This window comes from Narcine bancroftii, chromosome 1 (genome assembly GCF_036971445.1).
Source record: "Narcine bancroftii isolate sNarBan1 chromosome 1, sNarBan1.hap1, whole genome shotgun sequence".
NCBI classification, from domain to species: Eukaryota; Metazoa; Chordata; class Chondrichthyes; order Torpediniformes; family Narcinidae; genus Narcine; species Narcine bancroftii.
In genome coordinates, this window is record NC_091469.1 from 410,783,125 (window position 1) to 410,801,294 (window position 18,170).

Consider the following 18,170-nt stretch of genomic DNA (forward strand, 5'->3'; position numbering starts at 1 on the left):
TACCTGCATGAAAAAGCAGGCATCCGCCGTGGAAAGAGGAGCCTGCTCCTTGAGGTTAATGGAGACCCCACAGAGTCACGACCCACCGACCGCGGGACATCAAAAATGGCTCTGAGCTAAACAGAGGTGCGCAACTGCGCATGACAAGGAGAACACCGACGGGAGGGGGGACCAGCTGTGGAGTGAATCTACACAACACGAACAGCTGAGAGATGCTCGACAGCAGGGCTCCCTGCTGTAAGATAAAAAAAGCAATGGGAAAGGGAGGGGTGAGAAAGAAAAATGGAAGCAAGAGACACAACAGATAACCAGCCCAGAAGAAGAGAAACAACATCAAGAAACAATGGAAAAAAAAATACCCAACAAACTGAGACAAGCAACTCAACAAGAAAGTCAAAAGAGACACAGAAACAAGGAAGAGAAATAGAATACACAAACCCAAGAGCAGACACAGAAGAAGAACACCAAGCTCTACACAGAGGAATAGGAGGTAAAATGAATGGACAGTACATAGATAAAAAATTTTTACATGAACAAATGAAAGCATTAAAAGAATGGTTGACACTAGAATTTAGTGAAATGAACAGAAAAATGAAAAGTACAGAAGAAAAACTGAATAGAATAGAGCTGGTCATAACAGATGTTGGGAAAGGATTAGAAAATGTGGGAGAATGTGTAATGGCTGTAGAAATGGAAGTGAATGACTTAAAAAGAAAATTGGAAGAAAGTGACAAAAAAGTTAAAGAAACACAAGAGTTGTTAGCTCAGAAGATGGATATAATGGAAAACTATAGTAGGCGAAACAATATAAAGATAGTGGGCCTAAAGGAAGATGAAGAAGGCAAAGATATGAAAGAATTTAAAAAAGAATGGATCCCAAAAATCCTGGGAATGCCAGAAATGCAGGAAGGAATGAAAATAGAAAGGGCACACAGAACACTAGCCCAAAACCACAGTCACAACAAAAACCAAGATCCGTTTTAGTAGAATTTCTGAAATACATTACAAAAGAAAATATATTGGAGAAGGCAAGGAATAAAATTAGAGAAGACAAAAAGCCATTCGAGTACAAGGGTCAAATTTTTTTTTTTTTTTTACCCAGACATAAGTTTTGAACTCCTAAAGAAGAGGAAGGAGTTTTAACAGCAAAATCAATCCTATGGAAAAACGGTTATAAATTTATGTTAAGATATCCAGCGGTGCTTAAAATAGTTATCCAAGGGCAGCAAAACAGACTGTTCTCAGATCCGGAGAAAGCACGAGAATTTGCAGAACACCTGCAAGACAGAAAGAGATGAAGAGATAGAACAAGAACAAAGAACAATGACAAATTACATATAAAGATGTAAAAATAAATGTACAAGTAAGAACTAAAAGAGGGAAGAAAAGGGAAGCAAGGGAGAAGGGGGGAAGAAGAAAGAGGAGTTTAAAATAATAATAATAAGAAAAAGAGAAAAAAGAGGGGGAACTTTGTTGTAATGTGAAGATAAGAAATCTTTTCTGGAAGAGATTGGGTGGGAGAGAATAACAGTCACTGTGAAATCAGTTGACGCTTGTGAACAAGTACGCAGACCAAATGGAGAGGGGAGTTGTGGTTGCCTGTCAAGGGACAAGGGGCGACTCAGAGAGGTGGGGGGCGGGGGGGGTTGGGGACATGACACTTGGGATTAAGGGAATTTTAAATGTGGGAATGATTGAAATATTTTATGTTTTAGAAGTGTTGTCATACAGTGCATTCAAAAAAAAACTGAGAAATGAAAATGGGGAAAGGAGAAAGGTAGTGGCGAGGAAGCGGAAATGAGATGTAAACAGAGTATGAGATGGCCATGTTGAACTATATGATGATAAATATTAATGGAATTCATAACCAAATCAAAAGGAAGAGGCTATTCAATTTGCTGAATAATGAAAAAATAGATATAGCATTCGTGAAGGAAACGCATCGAACTGAAGTGGAACATAATAAATTAAGGAGAAACTGGGTAGCGCACGTAACGGCAGCATCACTTAACTCAAAAGCCAGAGGTGTAGCTATATTAATCAATAAAAATGTACCAATCAAAATAGAGGAGGAAATAATAGATCCAGCAGGGAGATACGTAATGATAAAATGTCAGATATATTCAGAGCTCTGGAATTTGGTCAATATATATGCACCTAATGAAGAGGATCAAAAGTTTATGAAAGATTTTTTTGAAGATTGTAGATACGCAGGGGAATATATTGATAGGAGGGGATTTTAACCTTAATTTGGATTCAAAGATGGATAAAACTGGACAAAAGACTAGCAAAAAGAACAAAGTAGCCAAATTTATGGTTAAATCAATGCAGGAAATGCAACTTTTGGATAGATGGAGTAGGCAAGACCCAAGGAGAAGGAATACTCATATTATTCAAGTAGACATAAAACATACTCAAGGATTGGCCTGTTCCTGTTGTCAGCCCATATCCAAGGGAGAGTTAGGAAAACGGAATATAAAGCTAGATTGTTATCTGATCACTCATCCCTGTTATTAGCAATAGAACTGGAGGACATCGCACCAAGAACATATAGATGGAGATTAAACTCCATGCTACTTAAAAGACAGGATTTTAGAGAATCTATAGAATGCATTTTGAAATAAATACAGAATCAGTGAAAGACAAATTTATATTATGGGATGCAATGAAAGTCTTCATCAGAGGGCTGATAATAAGTTATGTAACTAAGATGAAAAAGGACTACAATTGGGAAAAAGAACAGCTGGAAAGGGAAATAGCAAGTACAGAAAAATAATTAGCAACAAGGGAAGATACAACAAAAAAAGAAGAGAATTGGCGAACAAAAAAATAGAAAGTACGAAACATTACAAACGTATAAAGTGGAGAAGAACATAATGAAAATAAAGCAGAAGTATTACGAGCTAGGAGAAAAATGCATAAAATACTAGCCTGGCAACTTAAACCAGTACAAGCTAAAAGAACTGTATTGGCATCAAGGAAAAAGGAAAAACAAATTACATATAACGCAACAGATATCAATGAAAACTTCAAGGAATTCTACGAGCAATTATACCGAACTGAGAACAAAGGGAAAGAATACAAAATAGATGAGTATGTAGCTAAAATTGAACTACCGAAATTGCAAGAAGAGGAGCAAAACAAATTGATAAAACCATTTGAAATAGAGGAGGTACAAAATATATTTAAAAAGCTAACGAACAATAAAACGCCTGGGGAGGACAGACTCCCAATATAAAACATTGAAAGAGTTATTAATTCCTCCTCTCCTGGAAGTAATGAATCAGATAGAAGAAAAACAAAATTTGCCAGATTCATGTTAAACAGCAATAATTACAGTAATACCAAAGATGGGGAAAGATCCACTAACACCAGCATCGTATAGACCAATATCTCTACTTAAATCAGATTTATAAGGTAATAGCAAAACTATTAGCACACAGATTGGCTGACTGTGTACCAAAAATAGTAAAACTAGATCAAACTGGATTTATTAACAAAAGACGAACAACGGACAATGTCTGTAAGTTCATTAACTTAATCCATGCAGTACAAGAAAATAGGACACCAACAGTGGCAGTTGCTTTAGATGCAGAGAAAGCCTTTGACAGGGTAGAATGGAATTATTTATTCAAAGTATTGCAGAGGTTCAACCTACCAGAGAAATATATTAATTGGATTAAAGCATTATATAAGGGTCCAATGGCGAAGGCGACTGTAAATGGACATATATCAAACCAATTTGAATTAAGCAGGTCACAGGGATATCCACTATCTCCCTCACTGTTCGCTTTAGCAATAGAACCACTGGCTGAACTGATAAGCACAGAAAATAAAATGAAAGGGATAAAAATAAAGGAGAAGGAGTATAAAATCAGATTATTTGCAGATGACATTATAGCATACTTAACAGAACCAGAATTATCAATAAAAGAATTACATAAGAAATTAAAGGAATATGGAGAAATATCGGGGTACAAGATCAACGCAAATAAAAGTGAAGCGATGTCAATGAATAATGCGGATTTCACAAAGTTTAAAAAATAATCACCGTTTAAATGACAAACACAAGCTATCCGATATCTAGGTATTAGACTAGATAATAACCCAGGCCATCTATACAAATTAAATTATCAGCCATTAATGAAGAAAATACAAGATGACTTAGAACATTGGAAAGATTTACCACTAACACTGATAGGAAGGGTAAATTGCATAAAAATTAATATCTTCCCAAGGATACAATACCTATTTCAATAGTTACCAATTCACTTAACAGAGAAATTCTTCAATGAACTAAAGAAAATAATAAGGTAATTCTTATGGAAAGGGGGGATATCGCTAGATAAATTAACAGAATGGTACAAACAAGGTGGTTTGCAGCTACCAAACTTTTAAGAATTACTATAGAGCAGCACAATTAAGATATCTATCAGATTTTTATCAAACAAGGGAAAAACCAGATTGGACCAAGATAGAGCTAGATAAAATAGGGGAGAATGTACCAGAACATATACTTTATAAGTGGGATGAAAAACTGGTGCAATATAAAAGTTCACCAGTACTGCACCATCTGCTCAATATTTGAAAGAAGATTCACGTAGAAAGGAAAAAAAGCAAATTATCAACTACCAAAATTAATATTGACGCAAAATCAACTGATCCCTTTCACAATAGATAACCTTTCCTTTAGAGAATGGGAGAGAAAAGGGATTAAAAGAATAGAAAATTGTTTTTTGGGAAATAATTTATTATAATTTGAACAAATGAAGTACAAATATGGAATAACTCACGGTACTATGTTTGCATACCATCAACTGAAAACCTACTTAACGGACATATTGGGAAGCAGACTGAGATTACCAGAAGGAAGCAGCTTTAAATATGTGATTACAGACACAATGATCATTAAAAGATTTATAACAAACATGTACATCAAGCTGCAAGAGAAAGAAAATGATGAAATAAGCTGTAAACTCAAACAAAAGTGGGAAGAAGATCTAAACATAAAGATAAAAATGAAATATGGGAAAAGCTATGCTCTGGAACTATGAAAAATATAATAAACACGAGGTTACGTATGATACAGTAAAATTGGTTACACAGGTTATACATCACACCCCAAAAGTTAAATAAATGGGACCAAACAGTATCAGATAGATGTTTTTGCTGTAAGAAGGAAACAGGAACAACAGTACATGCAATTTGGGCATGTGAGAAAGTGGAAAAGTTTGTGGAAGATCTAAATCAGGTATTAAATAAAATCACAAAATGCAACATACCAAAAAATCCAGAGATCTTTCTTCTAAGTAATATAAGTAGTAAAGAATTAGGCCTCAAACTGGATGAAGTGCAAAAATGATTTATTACGATAGCCTTAGCTGTAGCAAAAAAATGTATAATGTCAACTTGGAAATCAGAAGAGAGCCTGTGAGTACAGCAATGGTACATAGAAATGAATAAATGTATTCCATTGGAAAAAATAACATATAATTTAAAAAATAAAGTCACATTATTTGAACAAATTTGGGAACCGTACATGGAACACGACAGAGAGGGCCTACCGCGGACCTCCACCCCCTAAAATGATAGAATGAGAAGAAGACGAAATGAACTGACCCAGTGTGTTACAGTTTATTTTCATTGCGTGATGACATTGTTTAATGAGTTTATTGTATTGCATATGTTGAACTTCAATGGGTTTGGAGGGGGGGTTGGGAAGGAGGGATGGAAGGGAGGGAGGGGGGGGCGAAATGGGAGAAAATGCCACTGTGTATATTCAAGAGGGAAATGTTTGTGTGTATTTTGATTAATATGGTTCATAGTGTGAAAATCTTTTTAAAATTAAAAAAAAATAAAAGCCCCATTTTTTAAAAAAAGGATGCGAGCTTAGCCCACTGCTCTGCTCACTATACACCCATGACTGCACAATTCCAATGCTGTCTACAAATTTGTCGATGACACCATGGGTGTCGGCAGAATCAGGAAGACATGAACTAGTCCTCATTCAGTAATGGAAAGGGTCAAGAACTTCAAATTCCTGGGTGTCAACAACTCCATATCGATGCAATCACGAAGAAGGTTTGCCAGTGTCTATATTTTGGGAGGTGTTTGAGAACATTTGGTATGTCATTGAAGACTCTCGAAAACTTCTACAGGTGAATCGTAATCACTGTCTGGAATGGAGATGCCTAAGCTCAGGCACAGAAAAAACTCCAGAAAGTTGTTAACTCAGCCTGCGCAGCAGACCTCACTCCACTGGGGATATCTACAAGAAGCAGTGTCTTAAAAAAGCAGCATCTATCCTTAAAGACCCCCACCACCCAGGCTACATGCTCTTCACTCGGTTATCATCAGGGAAAAAGGTACAGGAGCATCAAATTTCATTAATTGTTCATGACAATAAATTCAGATTCTAAAGGATGGAAAACTCTTGCTTTCCCTATTGTATAATGAAAATCTGGAAGAAAATGGCAAGATATACCATGACATGAGTAGATACAGCGGAGCCAAATGATTGGGATTATGAAATACGATTCCCTTCAGTATACATGAACCACAAGAAGTTGTAATTATTTTCTCATTCTGGGTTCATGCTACGTTGAAGGGGTAGTTTCTTGTATACAATCTAAGACTAATTGTCTTCAAGTCCCTCTCTTTACTGTTTAGAAAATACAATAACCAACGATAAGAGGAAAAGGGTCTTCAGTCTACGTGTCTAACATGGTACCACATTTAACTAAATCTCTGCTCTCTGGACATGACATGTACCCTTCCATTCTCTGCATATTTATGTGTCTATCTTGAAGCTTTTAGACACTAATAACGTATCTCTCCCTGGCACAATTAAAACCCTTGCCCTGCCATTCCTCTAAATTCTCCACTCCCCAACTCATCTCACCTCAAATGCATGTATCTTCGTTGATTTTGAGATAAAGCACTGTTTGTCCCTTACTTAATTCCATGCCACCAAATTACACCCATGTGACCAATTAATCAACGTCTTGGAATATGGGAGGAAACCAGAGCATGCAGAGGAGGAAGCACATTTTGACTATCTGCCTCTCATCATTTTATAAACTTCTATTAGGTCTCTCCTGATGCTTCAGAGCAGGGGTGTCAAACTCAAATTCACGGAGGGCCAAAATTAAAAACTTGGACTAAGTCGAGGGCCGAACTAAATATTTATTGAAAATTTTCAACAACATCTGCATGTTTTCTCTTCTTTCAACATATGTAATGTTAAACTTTTTCTTATTAAAATAAATGTTTAATAATAGTTTTGTATAAACTCTTTCCAGAAGCATTAACAAATGAGAAATAAAATATTCAATAAATAATATTTCTCTATAGAGGATTTGTCAAATGTTGCTAGTGTGCTGTCGAATAGTAAAATCTGAGGGCTATTGAGAATGTGGGAGAATAACATGATTCCTGAAACAATCAAATGGGTGACTGATTGTGGGCATGAACTCTAGCAGGGTTATTTGCCATGCCCTTTTTCCATTGGTACAGATATCCTTTGATTTACACACTTTTCAAGTTTTATGCCTAATGAGCTTGTATCCAGGTGCAGGACCATTTTTAAGCAGGAATATATTTATCACTGTGACATGAAACTATTGGAAGATCGTTTTATCCTGAGATTAAAGTTCATAATCCTTACTCAGGCCTGTGTGCGGGAGGGCGGGGTTTGCGGGCGATCGGGTTGGACAATGACAGTGCGGGGGCATCGGCTCTCGCTGCAGGGCGGCATCTCGGCGAATCAGCGGCCCCGTCACCGTGAGTCGCGGATCGGCCTGCGGCAGGGAGGGGGAGTGGGCAATGGTCCTGGCAAGGTTAGGCCCGAGGCCTCCGGTTCTGGGCGCTGGGAAGCGACCTTGGCTTCCCCTGACACCGGCCAGGCCCCAAAACCAGAGTCCACGGTGAGACCCTGCAACGTAAACAGAGGAGGTGGGGGCGATTAGCAGGCTGATGCCAATGCATTCTGGGATTTGTTGTATTACTGTGCATGCGCTATACTGGCGCGGTGGCCAGCGGGCCACCTCTAATACATTTTTTAAATGATCTTGCGGACCAAATATTTGGCCCGCGGACCAGAGCTTGACATGTGTGCCCTATGCCATTGGAACTCTGTAATTAGTAAGGGATTGTTTAAGGTGGGATGTGAGTGGGAAGGAAAGGCTGAGAATCACTGCTCTAGACCCAATTGTTACTGAAATATTTTGCTTGAGAAAAATTGTCATTGGCCCATTTCCTTTAGCGTTCTGAAACCGTGCACATGACAAGTCAATGAGGGATGATTAAAGCAGTGGTCTTCAAACTTTTTCTTCCCACCCACAGACCACCTTAAGCAATCCCTTACTAATCACAGAGCACCAATGGCACAGGGACGCGAGTGGAAAGAAAAAGGTTGAGAACTGTTGTATTGTGGTAACTCCACATCTGATTAGGTTAATTGTTAGGCAAGTGGTCAGAGAAGGACCCCCCCCCCACCCCAAGAAAGGCTTAAATCACAGGAACAAAATAAGCTTCCGTCTCACTGCTCCCAATCTTACACACAGTCCTGATGTGGAATGTGGGGTCGCAGCTCCACGTTCACCCGAGTTCAGGTGCTGTCTGTGTGGAGTTTGTATGCTCTCCCCTTGTCTTGGACCAACAAGAAGGCACCTGAACCCCCCTTTGAAACGCCGGCGTCCGTGGCAGTGGAGGAATTGGCTGAGAAGAGCGCGTTGCTCCCACCCCCCTCCCATGGTTGGAGAGGGATTAAACTGCGATCTCACGGCGCCGGGCTCATCTCCAACAAAAGGAGCGGGAGGCAGGGTCCGCCGCGCACGGAGCGAGGGGGAAGGCATCGCCAACGAGATGTTCGGTCCGGCGTCGCCGCTGAAGCGCAGACCCAGCGAGGATGGTCCCCAACTCCAGCCGCGTCTGTGTTTCCGGGAGCCGGGCGGGCTGAGTGCGACGCTCCGATCCCCGGGATTCGGGACTCTGAGATCCCTCCACACCTCCGCCATCTTCATTTTCATCTTCAGTGTGCATGCGCTATACTGGCGCGGAGGCCAGCGGGCCAACTCTAATATATATTTAATATGATCTTGCGGGCCAAATATAATTATTTGGCCCGCGGGCCAGAGTTTGACATGTGTGATCCAGAGGAATCAGCCAATATTTGTCCAAACTCTCCCTGTATCTCATATCCTCATTCCAGCAGCATCCAAGTAAATCATTTCTTGCAGAATCTCTGTTTGAATCCCTGCAATTGATTTTCACAAGTGACATTTCATGCGACAGTGACCATGCTGCATTGTATCCTGCTCACCTTCATCTCCCTGCATCTTTTCATAAGGTCAACCATACCATCCTTCTCCAATGTTCCATCTTGATTGTCAACCTAATAGGACTTTCATTCCCATTGGACTGTAGCCAGTTACACTTCTCTATCCACCTTCACAAACATCTCTGCTTAGCAACATTATCTATGCACAAAAGCCTGCCTTCACATGGCCTAGCTCATTGAAAAGTTGAATACTGCACAATTTAAATTCTAGTAAGGTTGAGGAATGCTGGAGGAACTCAGCGGGACTCCGAGCGTCCATCGGAGGGAAAGATATAGAACCAATATTTCGGACCTCCGCCCTTCTTCACAGTACGAACAAAAAGGGGGCAGGCAGTTCCTCCAGCATTTTTGTGTTTTTACAAAAGTGAAGAAAGCATTAAATCTTTCCACAATATTCAATCATTTATGTAAGAAAATTTTACCCATCATCATGTGGGTTTGCATTCACCATTTCACAAAATTAATGTGACCACGGTAATGCTTCTGCTAAGAATTTTTATTCATATTCTCAGCAAGGAAAGGTGCAAGCCTATTGATATTGATGATGGCTAAGATGACCAGTGCATTAAATTGATTTGATGAATAAACAAAACATCTAAAATTTAGATCCACTGAATAACTAGTGTAATATAACTATTTTTATCCTTCAGAAAGAAAACAATAATTACACCCAAAATTGAAATCTTGCAACGGTAAAATATTAATAGCTTCCTATCAGTTGCAAATTTCTGTAATCTCATAAAAATAATTCAGGAATTTACCACTGAGGTCAGTGCCATCTGGAAACTATAGATGCGAGCCAAGCCAAAATCAGCCAGCTTGATTTGGCCACTGCTTGTCACAAGTATATTCTGGGGCTTCAAGTCTCGATGAACCACACGATGTGAATGAAGGAAATCTAATCCTTGGAGCAGCTGGAACATCATATCCTATGAAAAGTAAAGGAAAACAAACCATAAAAATCACTTGAGAAATATTAGTCATGCTAAACTTTTGGTTCAATATTTTAAAACATGTACAGCATTAACTTTGTGTTTGCAAATTTTCCTTGTTAAAAAAAGTTGATAAAATTTGTTATTTATATTTCTTTCTTGGTTTAACACCACTCCAAAGAATAGTTTGATACATTTACATGATCAGTTATAACAGTGTCTTCCATTATGACATAACAAAAGTACAAGCACACAAATTAGTCAAATGTAACTTGTTTTTTTTTAACTGTATTATATTGGGAGCATTCCTGAATAGGAAAGTGCTAGTTTCCAATCATGAAAAACATTTTTCAGACAAGGTGTTAAATAGTGGCAACTTCAACTGGATAGAATTGTGCTATTTTGAAGAAGTTTATGTTTGTTCCAATGACCATTTACTTTTCATAAAATGTTCCCAGAATAAAACATTTTTTTGGTTATCATCTCCAAGTTAAATGTTATGCATAATTTAGCTACTGTTCAACAATACCACAATAACTGTAGTTGCTTGGCTGTAAAGTACTTTGAAAATACAGCAAGCTTCTACACAAATGCAAACTTCTTTCCTTAACACTGAAGTAGTTAGATGAAGAAATGGAAAGGTACATATCAATGACACAGGGCCAGATTAATGCAGTAGTGAGAGTAGCAAATGCTATGAGCCCTGTAATTTTAAGGGCCCTCACACTAATGTATTATGAATTATGAGAGACCTTTTCATCTTTGAACAGCAGCACATAGATTGTACATAGATTCCATTGCTGTCTTTGAACGTGCAAAGCACTGGCAGCAAGTATTCAAAAGGCTAGTAGCAATAGCGCAGTTTCTTGCTGAGAGAAATCTAGCATTTATAGGAACAGAGGAAAAAGCTGATAATGAGAGTGTACACAATGGAAACTTTTTAGGTCTTGTTGAGCTGTTTGTAAAGTTTGACCCTGTTCTTGAAGAGCATTTGTGAAAAGTCAAAACCCACGAAATTCATAATCACTATTTAGGAAAAGATACTCAGAATGAACTACTAGACATTATGGCTACAGCTGTTTTGAATGAGATACTGAAATGCGTAAAAGCAGCTAAGTTCTAGGCCATAATTTTAGACTGCACACCTGTTATGAGTCACCAAGAGCAAATGTCTCTTACTAATGTCTCTAACGATCAGGTATGTGTCTGATGGTAACTTGGCTCCTTCAGGTGTTTATCAACATTTCATAAAGTTTATGCAGGTTGAAAGTAGCACAGGAGAAGATTTATATAAAACATTATTAAACACACTGAAGGAATTAAATTTAGAGGTGAAAGACATTCGAGGCCAAGGCTATGACAACGGTAGCAACATAAAAGGTCACACATCTGGAGTACAAGCACGACTGTTGAAGGATAATTCAAGAGCTTTCTTTGTACTCTGTGCACGTCACAATTATAACCTTTTACTCAGAGATGTAGCCAAGTGTTGTCCAGATGCTATAACATTTTTCAGGATCTTGCAAAGGATCTACATATTGTTCTCAGCATCAACTAAGAGGTGGGCAGTTTTTAACATACATGTACCCGGGTTATCAGTGAAACCCTTGAGCAGCACAAGGTGGGAGTGTCAGATTGTTAGTGTTAAAGTTATTCATTATCAGGTTGGAAAAGTATGTGATGCATTTGTGGAAATATCAGAGATAACAGATGAACCCAAGGTAAAAGCAGAAGCTGAATCTTTAACAAACCAGCCAAAAGACTACAAATTTTTAGTTTCTTTGATATTTTGGCATGAAGTACTTTTTAAAGTTAACTATGGAAGCAAGGAACTACAAGGTGAAACAAAGGACATTGATGAAGACATAGAGTCATTTGAAAAACTATTATCATGGCTAAGAATTTATAGAGAGGGCAGTTTTAATGATGTCCTAATAGGCGCAAATGAACTGGCTGAAGCTGTTGAATTACCATTGGAGTTTAGACAATTTCAAGAAAAAAAACTACGTAGAAGGAAGAGAATGTTTTCATATAAGGCAAAGGATCAAGCTTTAGATGATCCAAAAGAAGCACAGAGTTCAGTGCTTCAGCTTAGTGCTAGACAAAGCTATTCAATCTTTAGAGTCTAGATTTAAGCAGCTTAAAAGCCATGTAAAATTATTTGGATTTTTAAGTAACTTTCAGAGCTTACAAAAGGCAGAAATAAGGAAGCACACAGCAGACCTTGAAGCAGCTTTAACTGACACCATACTAAAACAGAGCACTGATGGAGGGGGTAGTTACTGAAACAACTAAAGACGTTGATGGTCGAAGAACTTGAAGCTCTGAAAACTTTTCTTCCCTTCAGTGTCGTTAAACCTCAAGCTCTGTTTGAATACCTGCTAGTAAACAATTGATTCACTGCATTTCCTAATGTTTTTATTGCTTTGAGGATTTACTTAACAATGCCCGTAACAGTTGCATTGGGCGAAAGAAGTTTTTCAAAACTAAGACTGATTAAAACAATTTCACAAGAGAGACTAAACAATTTGGTGATGCTATCTACACAAAAACCATTGACTTTGAAATTATTTTGAAAGATTTTGCAAATAAAAAAGCCAGAAAAGTCTGTTTCTAAAAGACCTGCATAAACAATGTCTGTAATTGTCTTAACTTGTATTAAAAAATTAAAACTTTCATATTGTCTTTCAATATTTAGTATATCAACCATTTAAATGCTTTTTAGCTAAGACTGGCATACTACACGAAATATAAAACATCAATTTTGACTTTTGTAGAGGCCCCGCTATCAGTTTTCTAATTGGGCCCAGCAATTCCTAGCACCGGCCCTGGTTGGAAGTATGCAACACTGTTCCTGGCAGGCAGCATGTCAGGCCCCATGATGAAGGGAGCATCACCCTCATCTTCAAACATAAGTGGGAGAAGGAGGATATCGGGTATTGGGAGACCCACATCATTCTTAAATGTTGACTACAAAATCCTGTGCAAAGCCATCACCAATCGAGTCGTCTGCCCTGAGGCAGGTGATCCAACTAGACCAAACCTGCATAGTTCCAGGACAAAAAATCTACAAGTGTCTCGTGCTGCTAAGAGATACCCATTGCCTACATGCACAAGGGGGTGGACATCTTCCTCATCAGTTTAGACGAGAAGGCTTTCAACTGGATATCACAAAATGTACATGATGGATGTGCATCAAAATGGAGTTTAATGAGAGAATCCAAAATTGGATTACACTGCTCTACAGGACATCCATAGTGCAGTCCAAATCAATTAGTTTCCCATCATTTGGAGTCAGACAGGGTTGCCCATTCTCTCCAGTCTTATATTGTGTGCTGCATATGGCCATATGGTGAATCCATCAGGAAAGGCAGGGGCATAAGAGGGATGATGTTGCCAGACAGTGGAGGCACTCAGATCAAGGCCTGCCTGTACATAGATTCCATTGCTGTCTTCTGTTCGATCAACCTGAAGACTGATTAACATCTGTGACTATTTTGAATCTGCATCGGGCACCAGAGTAAACCAGAGAAAGAATGAGGCAATGCTCTTCTGTTACTAGTATGACTGTGCCCATCCCCGTCATAGTTAGATATGATTACCTGAAAGTGTTGGGAATCTGGTTTGGAGGTGTCAAGGCAGACAACATAAAATTGGTTGCAGCAGATTGCAAAGGTCTGCCAGAAATTGGGCCTGTGGGCATGGCACCCTCTCTCAATAACAGGCAAGAACCTAGTGATCAGATGCGAGGTGCACTCAGTACTGCTGTACATGGCGTAGATGTGGCCCATCTCCCTGGCGGTGTCCAGAGCAGACTTCCTGTTCATATGGGGATCCAAGATGGCATGGGTCCACAGGGATGCCATGTACGTCACCTGAAAACAGGTCAAGGACGTACCAAATGTGGTCCTCATCATCATGAAGACCACATTCATGTGTGGCTCCATCAGGCTGTGTGTGGAACCAACGTACAAAGTACTAAGTGCTGCTATGTGCTGAGGTTCCACCAGTCCTAAGTGTTATGAAGGATTGGCCTGGCACCGTTGCCGTGGAATTTATTTATTTTTTATTCATTTTTGGCATCAGCCCAATTAGATGGTAGGATAGTGGAGACAGAGTACATGACTTGACTAATGTCTGACCATTCAACCTTGACGCTGCCCATTACAATGCCAGATAAACAGACCCCAATGAATAGATGATGCCTGAATATGTTGCTGTTGGAATAACCGGAATTTTGTAGCTTTGTTTGAGCTCAGATAGAATTGTTCTGTGAGACGAACTGCCCCTCTACTGAGGATAACTTCCTAATATGGGTCCCACTGAAGGCTTATTTAAGGAGCCAGATAATTGATTATACCAAGAGCATTAAAAAGGGGCACAGGAAGAAGGTTAATGCTTTAGAACAGGAGATAGCACAGCAGGAAAAGGACTATCAAAAAATGGGCACAGAAGATAAATATAGGAAATTGGTGAATAAAAAAGCTTAAATATAATAGGTTATAAACATACAAGACAGCAAAGCTGATTTTAAGATCTAGACAGCAGTATTATCAGCTGGGGGAGAGTGCCCACAAAGTCTTGTCCTGGCAGGTGAGGGCAGAAGAGGCCTCAAGAACAATCAATGTGATTCAGAAAAGGGAAGGCAAGATCTCAAGTAAACCAAAGGAAATAAACAAAACATTTGAAAGGTTTTATAAGGAATTGTTTAAATCTGAATCAGGGGATGATCCTACAAAAAAAGATGATTTCTTGCTTTCATTTGAACTAGCAGACAATCATCTTTGACCATGTCCATCAAGTAGTGGTCAACACAGAATATCCTGTAGACACTGAGAGATGAGGACTTGATGGACAGAAGGGGATGGTTCCCAAAGCAGACCAACAAGGTCCTCTGGTGGAATACCTCATCGTCAGTGGTCACAAACAAGTACCAGGACTTGGTTTAGCTGGCGGTGAGGTGCCCTCCCAATCAAATCCTTCATATACAACTGGGACATCACCCATAATCTTGAAACCCAATAGAGTGGATTCCCTCAGAACGCAGATTTGCTATGAATGTGTGAAGAATCCAAGTGTCATTGTCATGGTTCATCCCCAGCTGCAACATGACAGAGGAACCACTGATTGACAGGCTGATCTGGGGGACAGACAGAGCCAGAGATCCAAAATTGCAAGAAGACGCACTTTAGTCTGCCCGAAACCTGTTGTTCTTTCAACAAACCGAGATGTTGGTGCAGAAATTATGCCGAATGGCACATTCCAGGCTGGAGGAGTATGTGCCAAGGGACACACTGAGGCTTGTTGCAGACAATGTGAGAGCACTGTAGGAATGGACCACAGTCTAGAATCCACGAGGGTGCACAGCACGGAAGGAGGCCCCTCAGCCCATCGAGTATATACAAACCATCAACCACCAGTTACTCCAATCATACATGAGTTCCATTTTTTTTTACTGTACTCACATTCTCATCAACTCCCCCTGAATCCTACCATAAACCCTCATACCAAGGGGAATTTACATTGGCTAACCTGCACACCTTTGGGATGTGGGGGGTAGAAACTAGAGTACCCAGGGGTGACAGCACCAGAGGTCAGGATTGGGGGAAACAGCGTCTCTGAAACTGTGAGGCAGCATCTCTGCCAAATGCTCTACTGTGGGTGGCACCCTTAAATGCTTCAAATCTTATGGTTTGTGCACACTGTCAGGTATTCATCAGTATTCACTTAGGAAATTGGCACATAGTTAAGGGAAGTAAGGACAATAAAGCAAATAAGGATGGATAAATCCCCAGGACATGACAAGGTATTCCCTCGGACCTTGAGGAAGGCTGGTGTAGCTGGGCACATTATCGTGCCCATCGTGCCAATCATGCCAGCCACATTACCCAAACACAATGCATGATATTTGCTGCTAAATAAACTCCTCTGCCCCTTGTACTTGATGGGGAAACCAGCGATTAAAGCAATTAGCCAGCAGGTGCACTTGAGTATCCTTCAAAAAGAGTGCGTGGCAGCACTTCAAAGTCCATAGCTGAAGCCAGGGAAGTGAGGGGACAGAGGTCAGAGCATCAACAAAATGAAGCCTCCTCCCTGGCCCATAATATGCCACCACACAGACATCACCCACATCTCCTTCATTTCCTGCTTATCTGCCCTGGACCCCTTTGCTGCCAGACACAACAAACACAGGAATTCCCTTGTCCTTACCTACCACCCCACCAGCCTCTGCATCCGACACATTGCTCTCTGGAATTTCCAGCACTTACAACGTATTCCCATTACCAAATTCATCTTCCCCTCGCTGCCTTCCCTATGATACTTCCTCATGCACTCATCCCTCCCCACCAATTGCCCCTCCCCATTGGCACCGTCCCCTGTGGCCGCAGGAAGTGCCATGCTTGCGTCCACACCTCCTCCCTCACCATAGTCTGAGGCCCCAAACTGGCCTTTCATGTGAAGCAAAAACACTTGTGTATCCACAGGAATTATCTACTACATCCAGTGCTCCCTTTGTGGCCTTCTCTACATTGGAGACTGGTGCAGACTGGGAGATCGCTTTGCTAAGCACCTTCACTCTGTGACAGGGACCTTTCAATGGCCAAACATTTCAATTCTGCATCCCACTCCCATTCTCACATGTATGTCCATGACCTCATGTATTATCCCACTAACACCAACACCTGATTTTCTGTCTGGGCACTCTCCAGCCAGATGGCATTAACATCGACTTCTCAGTTTCTGCTTATCTACAATCCATTCTTTCTGCCTTCCCTTCCCCTTGTCTCCTTTCCCTCAGCTCTCTACACCTTTCCTTCTCTATTCACCTAGCCATCCCTCCTCCCCCTTCCTACTGCTGTGCCCTTCCTCCTGTCTCCACCTATTACCCCTTGCCTTTGGAACTATGCTCCTTCCCCCACTTACTTTTCTGTTTGGATGCCTGCCAACATTTTTCCATACATTGATAAAGGACTCAAGCTCAAATTATTAATTTCATACCTTTATCTTTGCTATAAAGTACAATGTTTAACTTGATGAGTTTCTCCAGCATTGTTTTCACTTCAACCAGTGTCTGCAGACTTCCACAATGCTTTTTCATCTCTGAGCTGCAGATGATGTGAACAAGCACTTCTTCCTCCCACCTCCACAGAACCTTCGCCTCCCTTCCCTCTCCATGTCCTTGTACCTCTCCCCCTTCATATCATTAAGAAATGTAAATAGGTCAGGCAATACTGGAAGAGCAAAAGGTAATTGATAGTGGTCCACTGCCACTTGACAGCACACTCTGATTCACCAAAACAGATAGACACACCACATAATTTGGAAATAGGATCTGAGATTAGGCTGACCTATTGAGGCCAAGATTGTACAAGGGTTCTATTGGGGTAAATTGAGAAGAGGATCTTTGGGGCAGACTTCCAAAGAAATAATTGGGAGGTGAGGCAGAAAAGGACTGTACATCTCCCGTCCCTTCCCCCTCCCCTCTTTCATCTATTGTTCCTGTAGTTGGTGACAGATGCTCTGCATTTGTAATGGGTGGGGCCCCACATCACGTGGAAGACCATCTGAGTTTAACAGAGCTCTGCAGAGTCATCCAGCTTGCATAAATATTGAGCACAGCTCTATCATGATTTGCAGTGCAGGATAACTTCTGTTGCTTGCAAGAGATGTGTGTGGGATGGTCAGTGGAGATATGAAAAATTTCTTTCGCAGTTAGTTGTTGTCATACTTCAAGGCACCTCTTGGTTATGTGGACTACAAAATAATAGCTAAATTGTTAGCAAATCAGCTTGCTAAATATTTACCTAAATTGATACATGTTGATCAAACAGGTTTTATTAAAAATAGATATGCTTCAGATAATATTCTTCGACTAATTAGTTTGACCAATGCATACC

General features: G+C 40.1%; 1 protein-coding gene across 9 annotated transcripts in view; it reads right to left on the minus strand.

The window, feature by feature from the left end:
• Positions 1-18,170, minus strand: part of cdk6 (cyclin dependent kinase 6) — a 233,423-nt gene that overhangs the window by 123,426 nt on the left and 91,827 nt on the right. For all 9 annotated transcript variants that reach the window (XM_069913951.1, XM_069913952.1, XM_069913950.1 and 6 more), the window contains one exon: positions 10,102-10,269. In XM_069913951.1, coding sequence (XP_069770052.1) covers positions 10,102-10,269 — 168 coding nt within the window. The remainder of the gene's footprint in view (positions 1-10,101; positions 10,270-18,170) is intronic.